The 19,783-nt window shown below is 39.1% G+C and overlaps 2 protein-coding genes and 1 long non-coding RNA gene across 10 annotated transcripts in view; 2 read left to right on the forward strand and 1 right to left on the reverse strand.

Moving 5' to 3' along the window:
* fbxl15 (F-box and leucine-rich repeat protein 15) overlaps positions 1-6,235 on the forward strand; it is a 103,276-nt gene extending 97,041 nt beyond the window's left edge. For all 3 annotated transcript variants that reach the window (XM_077739364.1, XM_077739363.1, XM_077739365.1), the window contains exon 9: positions 6,144-6,235. The gene's annotated coding sequence lies outside the window, so the exon portion shown is untranslated. The remainder of the gene's footprint in view (positions 1-6,143) is intronic.
* A 3,307-nt stretch (positions 6,236-9,542) lies between these two features.
* On the forward strand, positions 9,543-17,627 carry LOC144211777 (uncharacterized). Of its 5 annotated transcripts, none has more exons than XR_013329658.1 (5): positions 9,543-10,074; positions 10,733-10,830; positions 11,207-11,351; positions 15,236-16,235; positions 17,312-17,627. It is a non-coding gene; the product is annotated as an uncharacterized LOC144211777 (long non-coding RNA). The 5 variants fall into 5 exon arrangements; XR_013329657.1 differs by lacking the exon at positions 17,312-17,627 and having other exon boundaries at positions 9,543-9,712; positions 9,964-10,074; positions 15,236-16,472; XR_013329656.1 differs by lacking the exon at positions 17,312-17,627 and having other exon boundaries at positions 9,543-9,669; positions 9,964-10,074; positions 15,236-16,472.
* LOC144211776 (carbohydrate sulfotransferase 3-like) lies at positions 13,644-19,394 on the reverse strand. 2 transcript variants are annotated; one of them, XM_077739221.1, is made up of 3 exons: positions 19,227-19,394; positions 16,764-16,975; positions 13,648-16,354 (listed from the first exon to the last, which is right to left on the reverse strand). In XM_077739221.1, the coding sequence occupies exons 2-3, from the start codon at positions 16,841-16,843 to the stop codon at positions 15,139-15,141; spliced, it is 1,296 nt and encodes a 431-aa protein (XP_077595347.1). In that variant the 5' UTR covers positions 16,844-16,975; positions 19,227-19,394; the 3' UTR covers positions 13,648-15,138. The 2 variants fall into 2 exon arrangements, with proteins under 2 accessions (XP_077595348.1, XP_077595347.1); XM_077739222.1 differs by lacking the exon at positions 19,227-19,394 and having other exon boundaries at positions 13,644-16,354; positions 16,764-16,849.
* Positions 19,395-19,783: the final 389 nt, after the last annotated feature.

Genomic DNA, 19,783 nt, shown 5'->3' on the forward strand with positions numbered 1-19,783 from the left:
CGGACTATAGGCTGATACTCAAGTACGACTTTTCTTTTCTCTATCTCACCACTGACAGCCTGTTCTGTATATTTTAAGCTATAGTTGTCTGAAAAAAACTTATGTCAACATATACCTATTTAACCTGTTGTTCTCCATTTTACTGTCACATCAACATATGTTTGTTCTTCATTTCTATTTATTTTTAATGCTCGTAAAGAATGCCATTTATATTCCAGTGCAACCATTTTTTCATGTTTTTGATAGTGCATCAAATTTGATTACTCATTTAACACAGGCTAAAAATACTTTGTGTTTTTTAATGTAAAAAGTACCATTGATTTTCACAACGGGACAATTTTGACCTGAACACAATCCAAGCATCAAATAGCAGTTATTATGTAACATGTAAAATATCTTGCATTTAGAAATCGGCTTAATTTCCCACCCCTGAATGAGATTACTCAAACAGTTGTTTATACAATACAACTGATCTATGATGAATTGAGATGCAAGTTTGGTATTAGAAGCAAATAACCTCGTAAGTCAAGGTAGCGCTCCATTTTTGCATACTTTGAAATTGCCAGCTTTGCTTAATCGTGCGTCACATGTGCGAATGGAGAAGAAGAAAAATGTCACAGCAGGCTATTGAAGCTTTTCATGGCCGCATTTTGCCGAGCTGCACCGTGCTCTCATTTGCGCCACTTATTACCTGCTGTCGTAACGCCAGCCCGGATGCGGCGCAAAGATCCAGACTTGTCGTAAAAAAGGTGGAGGATGGTGCCACTGAGAGGTCTTGTGTGTGTGAGTGTGTGTGTGAGTGTGTTTTTGTGCACGTTGCCTCGTATTTGTGTGTATGTGTGCAGACCGCTAATGGCATTTGCTCCCTTTAAACTTTAATCTTTCCTATTAATTCGCTGCAACTGGAGAATGTACGAGAGTTAATGTCCCATGAACGTGTTTCTCACTCCGCAATCTCTTCAAGCTAATTACCTTCAGGTGCTAAATGGTGGGAAATTGCCATCCATTTGGATGAGAAAAAATTTCAACCCCTGCTCCCTAGTGAAACATTTTTTCTTGCCGGGCACATTAAGGAGAAAGAAATGCTAGACTGGGGCAGACCTCCACCAAGGTAAACAGTCCTCGTAAAAGTAACTATTCCTGGGCTTTTTTTTTTGTGGAGGGTCAGGGGGGGGGGTACTTTTCAGTTTATACACATTGGCCGCCGGTGGAGGTCAGTCGGAGGTCGGCAGGTGCACCTCTTGATAAAGAACGCTTGCAGAACAGATGTTTGATTGGCATGAATCATCTAAACAACCCATTAGGAAGTTATGATGTGAAAGGATGCCGCCCGCCACTGTGTGTGTGCCCAGGATACTTTTTCATTCTTGTGACTTGTGTGGCGATTAAACTTGTAAACTTTGCTATAGTCTGACTCTTGAAAACTTTTTAAAAATATATATTTTTTCATGGAAGTCTTTAGATGCCATTGAAGGCGATAGACATATCATCTGTTTGGATTGGCTGCCAACCTTACCCGTTGGTAATAAATGAGTTTAAAGAAGTTGTTAGCCATGAAAATATTCTGCAAGGCCTTCAAACCTGAAAAACCTACAAAAAGTATACACTTTTGACTGATAGAACTAACTACTTTTCTCTGAAAAGTAAACCAAAACAATCTATTGTTACTTGTTTACATCTTCACAATTTATTTGTTTGTTCCTTCTTTGATTGGATCGTTGCTTAAATGCAATATGTATCACATTTGTTGAATGGCTTTTTCGGCTTTTTTATAACAAATATGATATTTTTCCCCTGAAAATTTTTGTGTATAATAAGAAACATGCATTGCACCTGTAATTTAAGGAAAACAAATCAGATTATTTTGACCAAATTAGTCAAACATCACGCAACAATATGAAAAGTTACAGTATATGATTTTTTTCTGTTTGTTCCAAGAACTAATGATAGCTAGAAAATATAGGAATTATTTCCTCAGGGATTCTAACATTTTTAAATGAATGAACTGTTTTAGACAAAAACATTTTTCAGAAAACATTAAAACCTCTTAGTATATATTTTCCTATTAACATTCAAATCCTAATTGTCCCAATTGATGTCAGAGGTCAAAGGTGAACTACTATTTTGGCCTTTACATTGGTGCAAAGCATTTGTAAAAGGTGTGTCACTCAGTAAAACAACTTTTTTTAAAAAACTTTCTTCCATTTCCCATCCAGTAATTTTCTACACATCTCCTCATTGACCCGCAAGTACAAAAACGGATTGTGTCTCCATTCTTTAGAGTCTCCATAAAATGAGTAGTAGTCGTTTTAAGTTTGATTACCATAAACGCGGTCAAGTTGTTTGCTACTTTGGAGCTCCGGAGTCGCGGAAAGATGCATCATGGGAGGGGAGTAAAAAGGCCAGCTGGGATGGGTGGGCCGTGTTGTGATCACTCACCTTCATCCCTGATTTGTAGTCATTATAGCGACCAACGTTTGAAGATCAAAAACAAGGACAGGGAGAGTGATTGGGGATAGCGCGCAAGAGAGACAGAATGTTTAGGGGGGCCGGGGAGGGACAAAGGGGGGTGTCCCAGTCGCGGTAGGTGGCGGGTGGGCGAGTGGGTGGGGTCGGGAGGAGGGTGGATGAGGGTGATAGCGCCCTAAAACCAACCAAGCTGCAAAAGCAATGAATATTAAATCCCAGCCAGCCTAAATAGCTGCAGCGTCTACGTGAGGCATTACTGTATTATAATTTCAGATTTTGTCAACAGGGCGCGTCCGAGCGATAAAGTGATAATCCTGTCGTCAATGATGGGAGAGACCAAAAATACGCCTTTTGCAATTGGACAAATGCAAATAAGTGTGTCTTTTATGGTGATAAGACGGTCCAAATGTAGAGTGGAAATGTTTGGAGGCCTAGCATAAATTAGTTGAAACCCTCACTGTGCCCAAATCCAACCCTGACTGTTTCGCTCCCTCCCTCCTTTTTTTTTTTAGATTTAATTATCTTTAGTTGTTCTTTTTATCTACCTTCAAGGATTGTCCTCGGTGGGGGGTTAAAAGAATGGGAAGTGGAAAAGGCGAGGGGGTGTCTTTGTTTTGGGTTTTTTTTCCGAGTCCAACGCTAGAGACGACACAGCGGGAACTTTGATTCTGAAATGAATAGAGAGTGTTTAAATAAATAATGAAAAGCGGTAAAGGGATGGGGAGAAAAAAAAACAACACTGGCGCCGTTCCAAATGAAGTGAAAGTCTTTAACGGCCCCGTCGAGAGAAAACGTCTCTTTAGTTCAGCTTAGTTGAGGTCGTTTTGGCTTCATTTAAACGCCCGTGTTTGATGATTTCTAATAAAATCCTCATTTCGAACCAGTTAGCCCGCAAATGTATGCAGACTCCAAGCGCCGTTGTTAAAACCAACACCGCCAAGACTTTTTAGCTTTGTTGCTGAGGGGGGGAAACTACTTTGGAATAACATGAAATAACGACTTGAGGGGGCATTATGACGCTGCGCTCAATAAACTCAAGACTCCTTTGATTAACAGACTCCTACATTAAAAATACGGTGCTGTCTTCAGATGAGATTTCAAGCCATTCTATGATCATAACTTAAGGGGTCGTTTACACAACAACAGTAATGAGGGTGAAAAAACAAACTTTTCTGGAGCGCCCTATACCTGTCAAATTAGGCATTTTTCCCCATATTTTACACATTTTTTGATCATTTTAAATTGTATACGTTCAAATTGTATAATAACTGTTGTACATGACTGATTTTCAGTAAGTTTTTTTTGTAAAACCGATCTCGTTTTAACCATTTCGTCTCTAATCTGGATCGTCATTGGTAACAGACGAAAAACGTCATCATCGACTGCTAATATTGTCATGCCTTAAACCTGATACTAACTAAATAAATATAGCGTGTGAGCAAGCAATGTACCCAGACAGTTAAGCTGTCAGCGTCATACAGCGACAAATTTTAGACCTTTATGTGCGCCCTATGTGAGTAAATACGTGCCATGTTGCATTTCTATAGTGCAGTTGTTATATGAAAGCAACCAGTTGGCATATTATAAAGCACTAAGGCACCCCTGCAAAAAAAAAAAATCCAAAAGTTTTTGGAAAGAAAAGTGAACGTTTAACACCACCAAAACTCGGCTGGCCGCGCTGCCAAACTCGTCACCATTTAAGCGCCGATAACGACGGCGGTAATTGCGTTTCCGGGAGAGCGGAAGCAGATGAAACATGCGGTGGGTAGATACCGCCACACGCTGCTCCCTTCTCTTGGAAAATTTCATTTTTCCACAAGGAAGCCATGAATGCTAAGGCTGAATCCAAATCCCGTTTTTTTTTTCTTTCTCCCTTTTTCCACTCTCTCCCCTTTGCACTTTATCAGTGTGTGGCCCACCAAGTGGGGAGATGGAGGTAATTCATTCAGCTGAGACTCACCACCCTAATCCAATTTCCAGCCTCCCCCAGCAAGAGATAATTACAAGTATTAAAGCTGTTAGGACTAGAGGGGGGCTTCTCTGGAACTCTGCTGCAGGCCTTGCGAGTGTCCACAAGGAAGAAAAAAAAGGGAAACTAAGTGGGGGTTCAGATGGGAGACGCCAAGCTAAGGTATTGTTCAAAACTAAGAAAGTGTGTTAACTAATGAGGCAAAGGGGCTCTCGAGGTATGAAAGGACACCCGTAGCCTCATGTCATAACACACCGCAGGAACTCTTCTTCTTAAGCTTGCGCGGACAATCGCTCATTTCATGTGTAAAGACAAGCGGGCCTTCTTGCGGGCTCGCCATGCATATAAGAGTCTATGGAATGTCCAACTTGAATAAAGTAGGAACCTTTGCAGATGTGCTGCGCTTATAAAATATGCTAAATGGGGTCATTATTGGTTTTGATGCTTTGAAATCGAGGGATTTTTAGGAGAGGTTTAATGTGGGTTTGAGATGGGAAAATGTTTTGGTGGACACCCACAGAAATTAAAAAAGAAAGCAGCAGTAGTGTTGTAGCTGTCCGTGGTACTAATTTTTAAAAATGTAAATGTCTCATGATTTACATTAAAAAAAAGCTGCTTGTAAATTGATTTTATTTTTTTAATAGTAATTATCTTCCCCAGAGCACAACTATTTTTCCTGTATTTTTCCTCAAAATTAAAAAAAGTGCGTCATAGTCTAAAAAATATGTTAAAAACTCAACATGCACAGTTAACTAAGTGAACTGTAAGGGTAAAAAAAAACAACCTCATAATTCATTCATGTTGACTAAACTAAAACGAAGTCCATAAAATTCAAAAAGAGGTTCTCCCACATGCTTGATTCATAGGCAGCCATTGAGGGCAATAGATGTCCAATCTATTTGAAATAGGGGGGCTGACAGTAAGTGTTTCTCTTTGCAACTTTGCCTTGTGTAGCTGAAATCCGCTGTAATTAACGGAAGCAGACGTGACTCCTGTTGATCCCCATTCAGCACTTTCACAATAGGACGTACGGTCAAGCAGAACCGGGAACGGCAATATGGAAGGAATGAATGGAAAAAGGCACCCTTGTAAATAACTGTCTCTACCTATTCATCCTTAACCTGAATTTTTTTGGGGGGGTTAAATAACATAAAAAAAGTTTAGGATCCTCTTAAAAAAACAGTTTGGTAGGCTTTATAAGGAGTCAGAATTAAGACAAAGTATATATTGAGGGTACTCTTTATTTATTTATATTTAAAAATGAAATTTGATGGGAAAATACACATGTATATTCATGACAAATTTGCAATGAGAATAATTGTACAATCACATAAAAAGCAAAATAATTCTATACTTGAATTTGACAACAACAACAAAAAAATTGTAATGAAACCATGTTATTATTTAAATGATAAAAATTGACGCTTACAAATGTTCTCCAAGAGTGAAAATAATCCATAAGAAAACAAAGAATAGTCCATATTTCTGTATACATAACCCCTCTTTTTTTGGACTTCCATGACATCGGGGATAATGTTACTCTATTATTCAGCCTAAAATAAAATAACCACATCCGGCTTTACTGATTTTGCCATCAAAAATGTCAAAATATCCTGACAAATGTCCCCCCAAAGCAGCAACTTTGAAGGGTCACATTTTCCGTTCAGCTTCATATATCTCTTTTTCCTCTCTCTCTCTCTTTTAGAGACTCCTAAAGACGACTTTTTATCCCCAAAACGGGCAGTTTCTCGCATGACGGAAGGACGCTTCAATCCCAAAAAGACCACGGTAAGCTCGTTTCAAAAACAACACAGAATTGACCAACTGTTACATGCGTTTACAATGGACTTTTGAAGGACCAAAAATCCTTTGAGTGCTTGAGGTAGTATAGAAGGCAGGTGCAATATATCTTTTTCCAAAGGGAATTTACAATGTGGCCAACAACAGGAACTCTGCAATGATGTGCAGTCAATATATGAGTGGCGCCCTCCCCATAAAGGCCTCGGCCTTCTTTTCGCCTCGTGATTTATCGTGGAAGCTCAGCGGTCGTCCTCGTCAAGCTCTGGACAGTCCGGTCCTGCTTTAGCGTTGCTATAAATGGTACTCGGTGTCCTTCTTGGCTTTAAGGTGTCTCAATTTTGTTTTATAGATGCACCTATAATCTGTTCTTATAAAAAAATTACCTTAAAGTAATGCAAAACTTTTTTTCTGTTACTTCTAGTTGAGTTTATATTATTTATTTATTTTCCCCCAAATACCTTAGACTTATATTCTCTTTCTCCGAAATGTTAGCAGACGGAGGTTTGAATTGTCATCATAATGTGTGGCATAATAACTGCTAAATATCATGCCGAAATGTTGTCAAAATTGGATGAATTTTGGTCTTTGTTTGATTTCTTACTGCCCTAAAATCCTCCTCCAAATGGCATGAAACTTGGGTAGAAATAAGAATATTTCTGGTAAATGGTAGTCTTTATTGCCGCATTGTAGGTGAAATGCTGGCTTTTTATTTTTGCAACTTCAATCCATTTGACTTTTTCAGTGTGGCGTTAAATTTTGCGTGGGAAAGGAGGCCTGGCTGGACCGTCATTAAAATGTGCTGACAGCTATGGGAGGACTATGTAACTCCCCCCTCCATTTTCTTTGAAAGTAATGATGACAGAACAAAGCTCAGACCTCACGTCATCCCGCTCGCCCACTTGAACGTTCATTCACCTTTGACGACGTTCTATGAAGGATCCAAATTAATTAAATTTTACACAGAAAAGCAAAATCCTGTAATGTGTAATGTCACGGGAAAGTCACACAGGCCAGGAGAGAACATGCAAACTTCACACATGTGCACGAGAACTGGATTTGAACCCAGGGCTGTGAGGCCGATGCACAATCCACTCGCTCCACCAGGCCGCTGACTCTATTAGATGTGGTAATTTTCAGCATCCTTGGCCACTAATCCATCTCTACTAGTCCTCTGCTGCACTCTCGTGTTTTATAATAGATTGCAAGAAGGACTGCCAGAGTCTTAACTCTAAATTTTAGACTTTAGAGTCTCAAGTCTGACAATATTCAATCTAAAATTTAGAGCCTTCAATACTGAATTTGAGCAGCACATCTTGGCAGGTTGAGTGTAGTTAAATTATTTCCATTTGTGTTGTATGTGTATATATGTATGTGTATACTATATGTATATATGTGTGTAAATGTGTATATGTGTATATGTATATATATGTATGTGTATATATGTATATGTATATATGTGTATATATATGTATGTCTATATGATGTATATATTTGATTGCGTGTGCAAAATATATATATATTTTTTTAAATTCACAAATTTCCCCAAATTTGACTCCATAGTCCTCCCGTATTAGAAACAGATTTAGAGTGGTTTATTTGAGATGTGATCATTGCAACAGAAGAAGCATACCAAAAAAAAAAACCCTCGCTAACATTTATTTCCTTTGTTTTACACAAGCTATTGCGCGTGCACACGTGCCCTCCAAGAGACACTGTCGCAGCGGCACTTGTCTACATTTTGTACTTGCTGCAGGAAAATAATTGCCTTATCTGCAACTGTCAAAATGATAAATGCCCCGGAGAGTGGCGGGAATTGACTGATGGAATTGGGGGAAGGTAGAAACAAGTGATGATGGGGGGAGGTCTAATCTCTGATCTGAACACTTTGTATAATACATGAAGTCCCCCTCCAGTGCATTTACGGGGGACTTGGGGAATGATTTGCGGAGAGGATCAATAAGCAAGAGCCAGTCAAAAGGACATATTTGTTTTATGAGTTGATTGAAAGCGTAGTGATATTTTTTACTGTATGAAAAGCCTGGTTGGAGGGGGAAAAAATGTAAATACCATTAGGGAACACTGAAGTAATGAAACCAGTACAACTTTTTGATTGCAAGATCCAATTCCATGCTTTTAATATTTCATGTAAATCATTTTGAACTGAGTTGAATAGATTCCTTTAAACTTAAGGTTTCCATTTACATATGTCATAAAATCCCATAAATTAATCAAATGTTTTATGTTTTGAATCAATATCTTAAATATGATTATGCGAAAACACCTGCATCAGGTAAATGACCTCCCATTTTCCGCATCATTCCACTATCATCACAGATGCTGACTGCATCTAAATTATGAATTTTGCTCCACAAGTGATTAAAATTTAAGTATTTTGGCTTTCTCTGAGATCATTTTATTTAGCATATACAGTTTACATTAAAGCAGTGTGAATAAAAACGACATAACTAACCAGACTAAGCCGCCGTTTGAGAAGTAATCTGTTTTATTTTTGAAAGATTTTCTTAATATTGGCAAATATTTGATAAACACACATGCCGTAGATCCACGAGGATTTTGATCTTGGCTGACACTTGAATAATAAATCGTTCTAATAATTTGTTTACTCCAAATGAAAGCAGCATCAGCTCAACACCTGTGAATCCACAATTCATTTTTATTCGCCCTCATTGATAGTGTATCTAAATGTAAATGCTTGTATTTTGTTAAAGTGACAGTTTTTTATAAATAAATTAATGTATTTAATATGAGTTAGGCATATGGAAATTGTAATTTTCTTTTAAGCCATGTTGTTGTACAACAGAGGGCGCTGATCACTCTTATAAACATTCTCTGAAAAATCTTTAAAATGAGTAATTTACCAGGTATTCAAATCATATTCTCTGTGTTTTATATCTAAATTATATTATGAGGAAATATAGCAGGATGAAATGTGAAAAAACAAAATAAACATGATAAAAAAATATGAAAAAGGAACAAATAAAGGCAGAGTATAAAATATCAGTAGTTCACATTATGGTTACTTTAGTTAGGCTGTCTGTAAAAAATAACAATAAAACCAAAATAAAGACAACAATACATATGAAAGTAAAGCTTCATGAAACCCCTTTAAAATACACTTGCTTGTTGTTGTTTTTACTTTGACTTAACTATTTTTAATTGACAGCAATAGACCAAATACATCACTGCCACAATGTCGTTTCCAAGCATGTGCATGCCATGTCAAAAACACTAACGTGTTCTCCTAATTCAAGCAATGTTCTCTCTACCCATTCTGTCAGCACCACAGGACGCATGTGCACTTCCTTTGAACATTCCAGCTGGGCACAAAGGCGTCTCCGAATCCTAATTGCCAGTGAAGGAAAAGGAAGGAGGGGGGGGGGGGGGGTGCCAAGAGTCCAGAAGAGTCACGGGTATGCTCTCCCGCTACCGTCTGGCCCATCCGCCAGCATCCTTGTGAGTATGTGTATGTGTGTGATTGCTTCCTTGAACGTCCAAAGCAAGGAATGAGGCCTTCAAAGAGACCTACTGGTGGTAATCCGCACTTAATGGCCCCGAGGAGCCACCTAAGAAAGCCCCCACCCCAACACCCACCCCCCCACGACTTACATCCGGAAGGGGCCCCCTGCATTTGCAGTGATAAAATATGCACACACACTTACAAATAAGGAGATTAGTGTTTCTTTTGGGGGTTTTTGTCTTTGCAGATGAGTAAGAACAGAGCAGTCCCTTGTCTTGCAAGATGAGCTTGAGTCCAAAAATGGGGCCTCATGGTAAAGTTACAAGGTGGTTGGAAAAAAAAGGAAAAAAAGGTGTTGGTGAGTGTTTTTTTTTTAAATACAACAACTAAATCCTATCCTAAGCTATTACAACTTTGGTCTAACAGCATTTTAAGTGGTTAAACATCGATAAATAAACAACAACTGCAATTTTGGAATATGAATATCAATTTTAAGCTTTATAGCTATTTTGTGCCTCTGTGATATTCAGTCCTATCAGTTGTATTTAACTTTTAATTTAGTTTGAAGTCAGTCACTTTGTAATGTGGGTGTCCCTATAGTTATGTATTCTTTACGGTAAGCAATAATTTCATCTCCCCTGAAATTGCCAAGAATGCCTATACAGTACACGTTAAGTACAGTGCATGCCGTACTTAATCACACACTGGAACGACTATTGGGGGGGGGGGGGGGGTCGCTGAGAAGAAACATTCACTTGTACACATTACATTAGCCACCCTATCACTTAAGCAGGAAAAGGACAAATGTGTTGGATTGACAATTCTGGATTTTTCAGCTTTGCCTTGGAACAGGGGCCCCCCCACATATAGATTCTGCTTCACCCTCAGGCAATTGCGACCAATTTTTGGGTGGATAAACTTCACCATCCAGTTCTCCTATGTGGTTATGAGTGTTGTAGTAGGCGTTGGCTTGCTGCTGTGTGTTTAACTTGTGTCTATTTGTGTGTGTGCGCCAGATAGAGAACGGCTTTGTGTCAAGTCCAGAAGTATCAACATGTTCCCTTGCCTGAGCACCCCACCTTCATCTGGGGAGGAGGGAACACTGGGATGTAGTGTAAGTGATGAAGGAGAAACGGTATGAAAGGAGGACAGGGAAAGGGAATGAAAAGTGAAGGGAATATACGTTTTTAATGGCGTCAAATGGTAGAAGAACAATCCATTTGGACTTAGTAACAAGAACTCTAAAAAGTTGCAATTTTGAAACCAGTAATATGATTTGTTTCAGGCATTATTGACTGTTAAGTAAATAACTACACATCTAAAGCAGCAAGTACAAAAACAGATGTATTCATAAACAGAGACAACTCAGACAAGTTGAAGTTAAAGATGTGCATACTTAGAAATGAATTTTCACCTCCATAGTTTTAAAAGGAGTACAAATGTATTACTTTGAAGGGAAAGTCTTAAGAAAATTATTGCACCTATTTCAGAGATTCTGTATGAATCGAAAGGATTGTCAGCTGCATTGCGCATCCCGAAAGGGTGTTGCTTCCACGTGGACAAATTCAAAATGGAAGTCGTGTGACCAGTACAACCAAGAAGTGTGTCCGCAGTGGTCTAATTTTTCCTCCCCAGGTAAGATGCTACAAGTAAGTGGGCTTTTAACATTTTTGACATTTTTTTCCCTTAAATTTCATTCATTGACGTCAAAATAAATTTAGATTAGCATTTTTTTCTGTTAATCTTTTCCCTAGTTCGAAATAAATAGCGTTTTTATCTGTCACCTTACAGTTTCGTGCATATCAAGACATTTTTTTTGCGACAAATAGCGTATATATGCGAGAAAATACAGTACATTACAACAACAGCGACTTAAATGAGTAATTCATAATCACATCACTATATAAAAGTAACTGTGGCCAAACTGGTGTGTGTATTGAGGCCCAGTGTATGTTTTTTTTAGCTGACACACACCACTAATACAACACTGCCCCTCTATTTTTACTCAGCCCTGTGATATAAATACAAAATTCCGTAACCACATGTGTCTAATGTAATCTCAATGACAAGTTCAAACCAGAAGCTGCCACAGCCATTCATTACTTTTGGTATTAAAATAAGCGCTGTCCCACCTTTGTTGAGAGCACTTTCTCACAGCAGAGCAATGAGAGAGGGCGGGATGGTCGCCGTACCATTGTTGTTTTTAGTGCTAAATTGTCGTCCGAGTGCCTCTTTGACATTCCACTTGGCGAACAGCCAGTACGGGACAAATGGCAAGCATCTATTCAGTGCGTTTAAATGTGTTTTTTTTTGGAATTCTTTTTGTCAGCATGTGCACAAAAGGGGGTATTGATGTGACTAAAGACTGAAGGTTTTTTTTTTTTTGTGCTCCTCCGATGCATGAGAAATCCTTAAAATTAGCTTTCATGACTATTTTCGGCTAATTGTATTTGATGAAAATGTAAAAAAAATCATGATGATTCAATTTATTTATTTTACAAGTTAGATCAATAGTTGTTTACTACACATTTTATTTTACAATGAAATAATTTTATGTTATATTCTTGAATCTATAGTATACAATTTGCGTTTTTTAATATTGATGAAAAGAGTAATGGTGTAATGTACGCTGAATTTACTTCAATAGTATTTTTTTGCTTTTTGTTTTGTTTTATGGCTTTAACTGGGCATTTAATTTATGCGTTTTTGGTCTCTTTACACACTCAATCCCATCATTGTTTGTTTAAGCAGGGGAACTCCCACTCTTGGAGGTTATCTCAAGTGAATGAGGGCATATTCAATGAGTTCATAATCACCATGATAAACATAAAAAACGCTGATAAAAGGAGCTAGGGTGACCAAACAGGGTGAACATATTAGAGTGTGCTTTGTTTAAAGCCTTCTGGTAAAGGTCATGTGTCAGACAGGATCAGACTCTTAGTATTTCTTTCCATTTTAAAGCCACTTTAGTGCATTTTGGAAGTGTGAAGGCAGAAATAGTACAATTTTTGACATCTGTATGAAAATTACAGGTTGCGGACACGAGAAAGGAGACTTTAAAATGAATGGACTAAGTAAAATTTAAATAGAAACATCTGACTGTTAATTTAGTGTAAATAATGTAAAGGAATATATTGGTATGATAGAAGTTTGAGTTTAGAATGTATTATTATATATACATATATGTTATAAATAAAATCATTTATTCAATGCTGTTTTGTAGTGTAGCGGTTCACTCGCCTGACTTCGGTGCGGGCAGGCACGGGCTCGATTCTGTGTGCCCTGCAACTGACTGGCAACCAGTCTAGGGTGTAGTCTGCCTTTCGGTCGAAGACAGCTGGGTTACGCTCCAGCAACCCCCGCAACCCGTTCGAGGATGGGCGGTATGAAAGATGAATGAATGAATATTATTTATTCCTTCATCTTCTGTACCGTGCATCAAGCAGACTACACCCAGATGACCATTTGCACTAGCAATCCTACTGCCACCAGTGGGAATCGAGCCTGTGCCTGCCCACACTTAAGTCAGGCGAGTGAACCACAACAACATCAGTTGGCCTGTATACACAACAACTGTTTTACTTTAACAATGGCCATACGAAAGACGGTTACTCAAATGAATGATACAAATCTCTTAGGCTTTTGGTATTGGCAAAACTAATGTTTAAACACACTGCTTACAAGTGCAGACATTTTTTTTACCCCATCATTGACATTCAGACAAGTGCATTAGACAATTAATGGATAAAATAGTACCAAATTCAGGGATACTGTCTCTTATTTTTAGGTTTTGTCTACTGTCACTCCACCCTCTATGTTCTGATGGAACCCTTTACCTTTGTACATTTATATTTTGTATAAGTAGCCTTTTCATCAGTTAAAAAAACTCCCCACGCCTCATTGGCTTCACCAATGAAATACAGCCTCCCCACAATGACTGTACCGTACAGTCACAGTGTTTTTGGTCAAACAGTCACGGTGGTTGATGTGGCAATGAGAAAGGGAGCATTGGGTGAAACCAGTTAATGGCTTTATTTTAGATTTTTACAATCATTTACAGTAATGTGACGCCTCCCTAACAGATCTGTGTTCCGAATCTGTCATTTCTCTACCATAGAAATACAATTTTACTTAATTTACACAAAGTATTTAAAAAGAGGAACCAGAGAGTAATAGTTGAACTTTTGAAACAGCAGATGAAAGACTGAATAAAGGGCGTGAATAGAGTTGAAAAGGATAGTGAGCATGCGACAGGGTGGGTCAAAACGACTTCAGTCCACCACATGATATGTCAAGTTAGACTAATTGCAACCTTGAGTAACTGAAATAGCCGAGGTCTCGGCGGTAAACACACAGTGCGCCTCCACAACGTCCCTCGCTTGGCGGCACAAAGCACTCGGTGTGCAAAAAGAGACCACAGACATTTTTGCAGATGGCGTAGGTTGGCTTTTCGACATGTGCGGCGGCGGAAGGGTAGATCTACACAGGATGCTGTTTATTTCAGTAGACGAAGGAAGTTTTTAGTTAATCTTAGAACTCCACATTCCTGGTGAGGGCAACAAGGATGCCACCGCCCTTCTATTTCTCCAAGAAGTTGCTTCCTTTAACAACTTCACTAACTAATAATCACTGAAAGAGTTCAACGATAACTGTTCCAAACAAGGACATAAACCCACACAACATGGCGGTGGTAGTAGTCACTCTCGCTCAAGACTGTAAGACGACTCACAAGTGGGTGTCAAAGCAGGTTTATTGCCAATAAAAAGTATAAAGCAATCATCTGAATGGTTAGGTCATATTAAACACGGCTTCCTTCCATCTTCACGTTTATCAACGGACAAGTTAGGTTGTGTCTGCAAAAGTGAGACTCGCAAACAAATGTCGCACCAATCTGCAAACCAGCTGCAGGGTCCGGAATGTTTGAGTTTGGGCAGCAATGTAAACATCTGGTTTCACCAAATTGGTCCTTACAGTTGCTACCACGACTTCAAACAGATATGCATGAACAACCTCATGTAAAAGAGGACTGAACAGAATACTGATTTAAAATTAAATTTAAAAAATACCACTTCATTTAGAGTTTCTTTGGTTGCTGTAAACTGTTAGTGGAGGTTCCCAGAGCCAGCTTGTTATTGTTTGCTTCCTTCCATTAACTTTTTCTTCTAGGAATGCGTCTATTTGCTCAGAAATTTAACTCGCATGACAAGCCAGTTTGTGTTGGGAGCGACAAAATGCCCCTGAGTGCAAATAGTGAGTTTTTCACAAGGCGTTTCTTGTTTAAAAATAAGTAATTTGTGTTCAACACTTAATTCCCCTGGCTATTTTAAATAGTAAAACAATGTAAAAACCTGTAAAATATCGTAATTTCCAAAAAGTCTGTCAATGATCAACGGGGCTAATAAATAGATACTTGGGGGTGGGTTTACAAAACATCTTCAATCAAACTGATCGACTTGTCAGTTAGCATCTCTTCACTGGTCACAAATTTGTACCCAAAGAGTTTCATTGTGGGCCCACAGACCTTCTGGATCACCTGGACTATCTTGAAGGGCAAACTGAAACGCCATTTCTCCACATGCTCGGCAGAGTTCTTCTGCGTGGAGAAAACACCGTCGGTCTCCTTGGAGGCATTGGTGCTTTTCAAGATCCACGCTTGGACCTGCGGCGTGAACGAGATGCCGGCAAACTGATACATTTCGGCTGCTTTCCTCATGGGAAAGCGGGCCACGTCCTCGTAACGCACTAACATATACCGCCCACTCAACCACGCGGGCCGCCTCAGGCCCATCTCTGCTGACATCCTGATGTTATTGCAGTTGACCTTCAGCTTCTTCACCTCCTCATCGTCCATGGGCACGTCGCTATTCACAGCCCACTTCTTCCAGTTGTTGTATTTAGGGGCGAAGGCAACCATGCGGGAGGCTAGTACCGCACGAGGATCTCGAACCAGCTGGATGAATTTCACGTCCAGTTGGGGGTCCTCGGCCAGGGGACGAAGGGTTTCCAGCTGACGCACCCTTACTGACTTAATGGCTCTGTGCTCTTTCTGCAGGCAGGACTCGGATGTGGCGGTAAGGTTGAGGGGTCCACATCGTCTGCTTTTGCAGTGGTAGCGCTCAAAGACCCCTTTGACAAAAGGGCTACAGATGGACTCTTCGCAAAGGGAGCTGCTGGATTCTCTACGGAAGAGCGATGCGGTGATGTGGTTCACGGGGCGAGGCTTGATGAAACTCTCCAACAGGGAAAAGTCACATAGAAAGAGCTGCCGGAGCACGTCGCGGTATGCCTTGGCGGCGGCTGTGGCGTTGGTGCCACCCGTCTCCAAGGTCAGTGTCTTCTCTACGTGCCAAAGTGGCTCAAAGAGGTAGAACATGTTGTCGACTTGCTGGTTGAAAAACTCGCCCACAAAGGACGAGCCAGTTCTGGTCGTGGCCAGAAGAAGAATGTCTTTTCTGCCATTCACTGCCCCTTGCCGGTAGTCGCTGTAGTTCTCCAGGCGCCGCTTCATCAGCATGAAGGGTGAGTTTAACTTGCCGCTAAGGATGAGAGAAACATTTGGCTTCGGCAGCACGTCTGCAAATCCACTAGGTTGTATCGGGGTCTGGGCGGTCTGCCTCGAGGCCAGTTTATCCGACACTCTAAACCAGAATAGAATCACAGCAATATAGTTTCAGTTCTGAGTTCACCAGGGAGAGGAGTTAATATTCCTGAGATGGAAATTTACTCGGAGTAGTTGTTTGTGACTTCATCGTTGAATTTTTTTATCTGTTTTACTGTAAACTTGAAAGAGAGTGACACATTTGGACAATTGTGCAAGTGAGGGTTCTATTCATTTCCTGAAAGTAATGTCATACAATTGCATAAGAGTATTTCCTGACATTAAGTAAGTGACCAAGTAATATACATATATATATATATATATATATTTTTTGGATTGTCTCTATCTTATGTGGGATTTGGCTAGTCATCACCTAGTAGATCAACTCTCCATTTGATAACCTTACAAGTTAATGGGAAATGCCAATTAAATGTGTTTTCAGCACTCACCTTGAGATAATGTTGTTCTCCTTCTCGATGATAACGAGCGCCACAAAGAAGACGATGGGTATGGTGTATTTAAACCTCATTCTGCAATTCCTGGGTCTGCAACTTAATGGATTCTGCCAATCTCCAAATCCTCACTGCCAGGAATGCCTTAAAGAACCTAGTGGTCATCCGTATTCCCCTCACTTGCAGACTCATTCTTGCAATTTTTCAACCTGTGGATGAAACCAACATCAGTCTACCGGTTGCACGTTTGGCATATAAACATAGAGGAAGTTGTTGCGCAATGTCAGGGCATGATAAGGCAATCTACCAAGATAAAAATAGAAAAACTAGATGTGGCTCTTGTCCACTTCCTTTCCTCTGTAAGTGTCTGTTATCTTGAGTGCAGCCGTGCATCTCAAAAAGTGCTCACCCACCATGCCAGTCTCCTCCTAAACTACAAACAGAAGTCTGTGGGCACTTGTTAGCTTTGTGTGATAGACCACAATCAAACATGTAACTCTTCTCATGGAAGTAGTAATCGGAAACTGACCATTTCCTTGCCCAAGGACATGACCATCCCGACATGAGCTGCTGTCCCTTGTCAACACCGGCAGATATTTTCAACACGGGCTACTGTTCCATGCCTAGACCGTCTACTCTGGTCCCGATGACTTCACGATTCCCTGAAAATCTGCTTTTATTCTTTGACAATAGAGTTGTGGCTTGTCCAAATGGTACATTTGTGAGCTGTTGATTGTATACCTTTTGAAAGTATTTTCCATCCTTTTCCCATATAAATATAGCGTGCCAGCAAGCAATGTACCCAGACAGTCAAGCTGTCAGCGAGATACAGTGATATCTACAGAATCTTGAATTAAGTGTGTAAAATAAAGAGGCATAGAAAATGATCCGGATTTAAGTGCGCCCTATGTGACTAAATATGTGTGCATTGCATTTGTACAGTATTATCGCTTAATAAAGGGAATTGCAATCATTAATAAGGGGAGCAATTGGCTGAAGTTGGTTGACAGCTATGTTTTTTGGCTTCTACAAGAGACCCCGGTCATCTAAATCGCTGTTAAATAACCAATTACCATCACATTGTTTGACCCTGCTTTGACTTTTCATTTTTAGAAGTCCAGTTGTTACCGCCTACATCATAGTTTGTGTATTTATGTGTGTATAAGTGTGTATGTGTGTGTTTAATGACTGCACACAGTCTAAGCACTCGGGATTTTTGGATACTGCTTGTGAAATTCTCCGGGAAATTGCAAGTCATTTAAATGGAAAGGTGCGTCATGAAAATTGTAGTGTAGATGAGTTTTTCCTCCCAACCTTGATTGAGTCAGAGCCCATGTTTTACATACTGTCTTCCCACAAACCAGTAAAAGAAAGATGGATACACAGGTTATTTATGTACTGTACCTTCTGCCATCTAAAGGGAAGAAATGTGTCTGGAGTAAACATTTGGTGGGGGTTATGTTTTAAGGTCCGTTTTGCACCACCCTGTCGCATGCCGGGACTACAAAGGGTCTCTTGACGCGGGAGTGACCCCGCATAACGTTGAACTCGGCCAGGTCACTCGCACGTCAAGACGCAACGAGATAGCAGACACACAAGGAGCCCCCAACATTCACTTCTGATACATCAGTGTCATTGGTTTGGTTTTGTCATTTTTAAACATTACATTCAAGCGCTATATCTTTTTTTTTAAACGCATTGGCTGCCAATAGACGTCAATGCCATTGAAACATGAGTTTTAACAGCCAGTCTAAATAACATCTGAGAACATAAATGGCACGCAATGAGTTAATGAAGTCTTCTCAGTTAATTTGGTCAGTGATTAGTCTTCCAATTTATTTTGATTTATAATTGTCACAAAACCCAAATAAAATGTATTTTCTATTAATAAACATATTTTACATTTGTACAATACTATACTATAATGGGTTCAATGCTTTTTTTTCCACTCAGTTAATATGAATATACATTTTCATTCATGGCATATTTTTAGGATGATATATTTATACTCTAATATTGAGTAATACTCATACATGGTAAAGGCAATATATGTTTAGGAAAATCGTATGCAATCAAGAAAACATTGTAATTATTTGATTTTACATTTTTAAGAAGCTTTCTAGGCAACGCACCTGTTTTACTCTATATAAATTTAAGACAATGTTGTAAATAATAGTTCTGGTAGTTTACATATCTTTAGGATTTAAAACAGTACTATTATACATATACTAACTATACTGCCGCACTTCACTATAGAAACAGGTAATAGATTAATAGTGATATTGCTGTAACAAAGACAAGGAAATTTTAAGAGTCACAATGTGTTCATGCAATCTATAATATTTTATGTTAAATTATAATTTACTTGATCTAAAAAATGAGTTATGCTTTTAGCAATACCGTTATACCCACGTTGGCAATTAATGAAATCAGGTGCCTGTTAGTTTGTTGTGTACCCACCATGTGTCCACGCTGTTATATTGAAATTGTCCAGATATGATTATTAATTCCATGATTTTCTCCCAATGAACAAAAAATGAAAAAAACAAAAATAGTAAAGATGAGTGCAAAAATCCACCTTGTGAGCGGCATTCAGACTGCGCGTTCAACAAAATGAAAAACTTTGGCGCACTGAGATCAACTCGTGGCTTGAGGCTGGTTGACGTCAAAGATGAACTCCGCCCATTGAAATATGAATGATCTACAAACAATTAATAAATTGTACATTTGCACCCACTTATGTGTCTGAAATGCAAAATGGAATAGCGTGATAGTTTTATGTGCAATTGTTGTTTTATACCAGTTTAGTGGAGATTGTCACAATATAAAGACATTGGTTCCCTCTTGTGGAAAAAAGCTGCAGAAATATATACGTAATTACTATAATAAACAATTTAAAGTAACTTGTTAATGATTGTGAATGTTTTCATTTAATGCAGCATATAACATATTTGTAGAAAAATGGTGATAGAATAATAAAGAGTCATTTCTGCTTGACATGTTGATCAGAGCTATTT

The sequence above is a fragment of the Stigmatopora nigra genome, chromosome 18 (genome assembly GCF_051989575.1).
Source record: "Stigmatopora nigra isolate UIUO_SnigA chromosome 18, RoL_Snig_1.1, whole genome shotgun sequence".
Taxonomy (NCBI): domain Eukaryota; kingdom Metazoa; phylum Chordata; class Actinopteri; order Syngnathiformes; family Syngnathidae; genus Stigmatopora; species Stigmatopora nigra.

Coding starts and splice junctions, on each gene's coding strand:
- LOC144211776 (XM_077739222.1), bottom strand. CDS start 16,843: ATGAGGTTTAAATACACCATACCCATCGTCTTCTTTGTGGCGCTCGTT. Junction 16,355..16,763: donor GAGAACAACATTATCTCAAG/GTGAGTGCTGAA, acceptor ATTCTGGTTTAG/AGTGTCGGATAAACTGGCCT.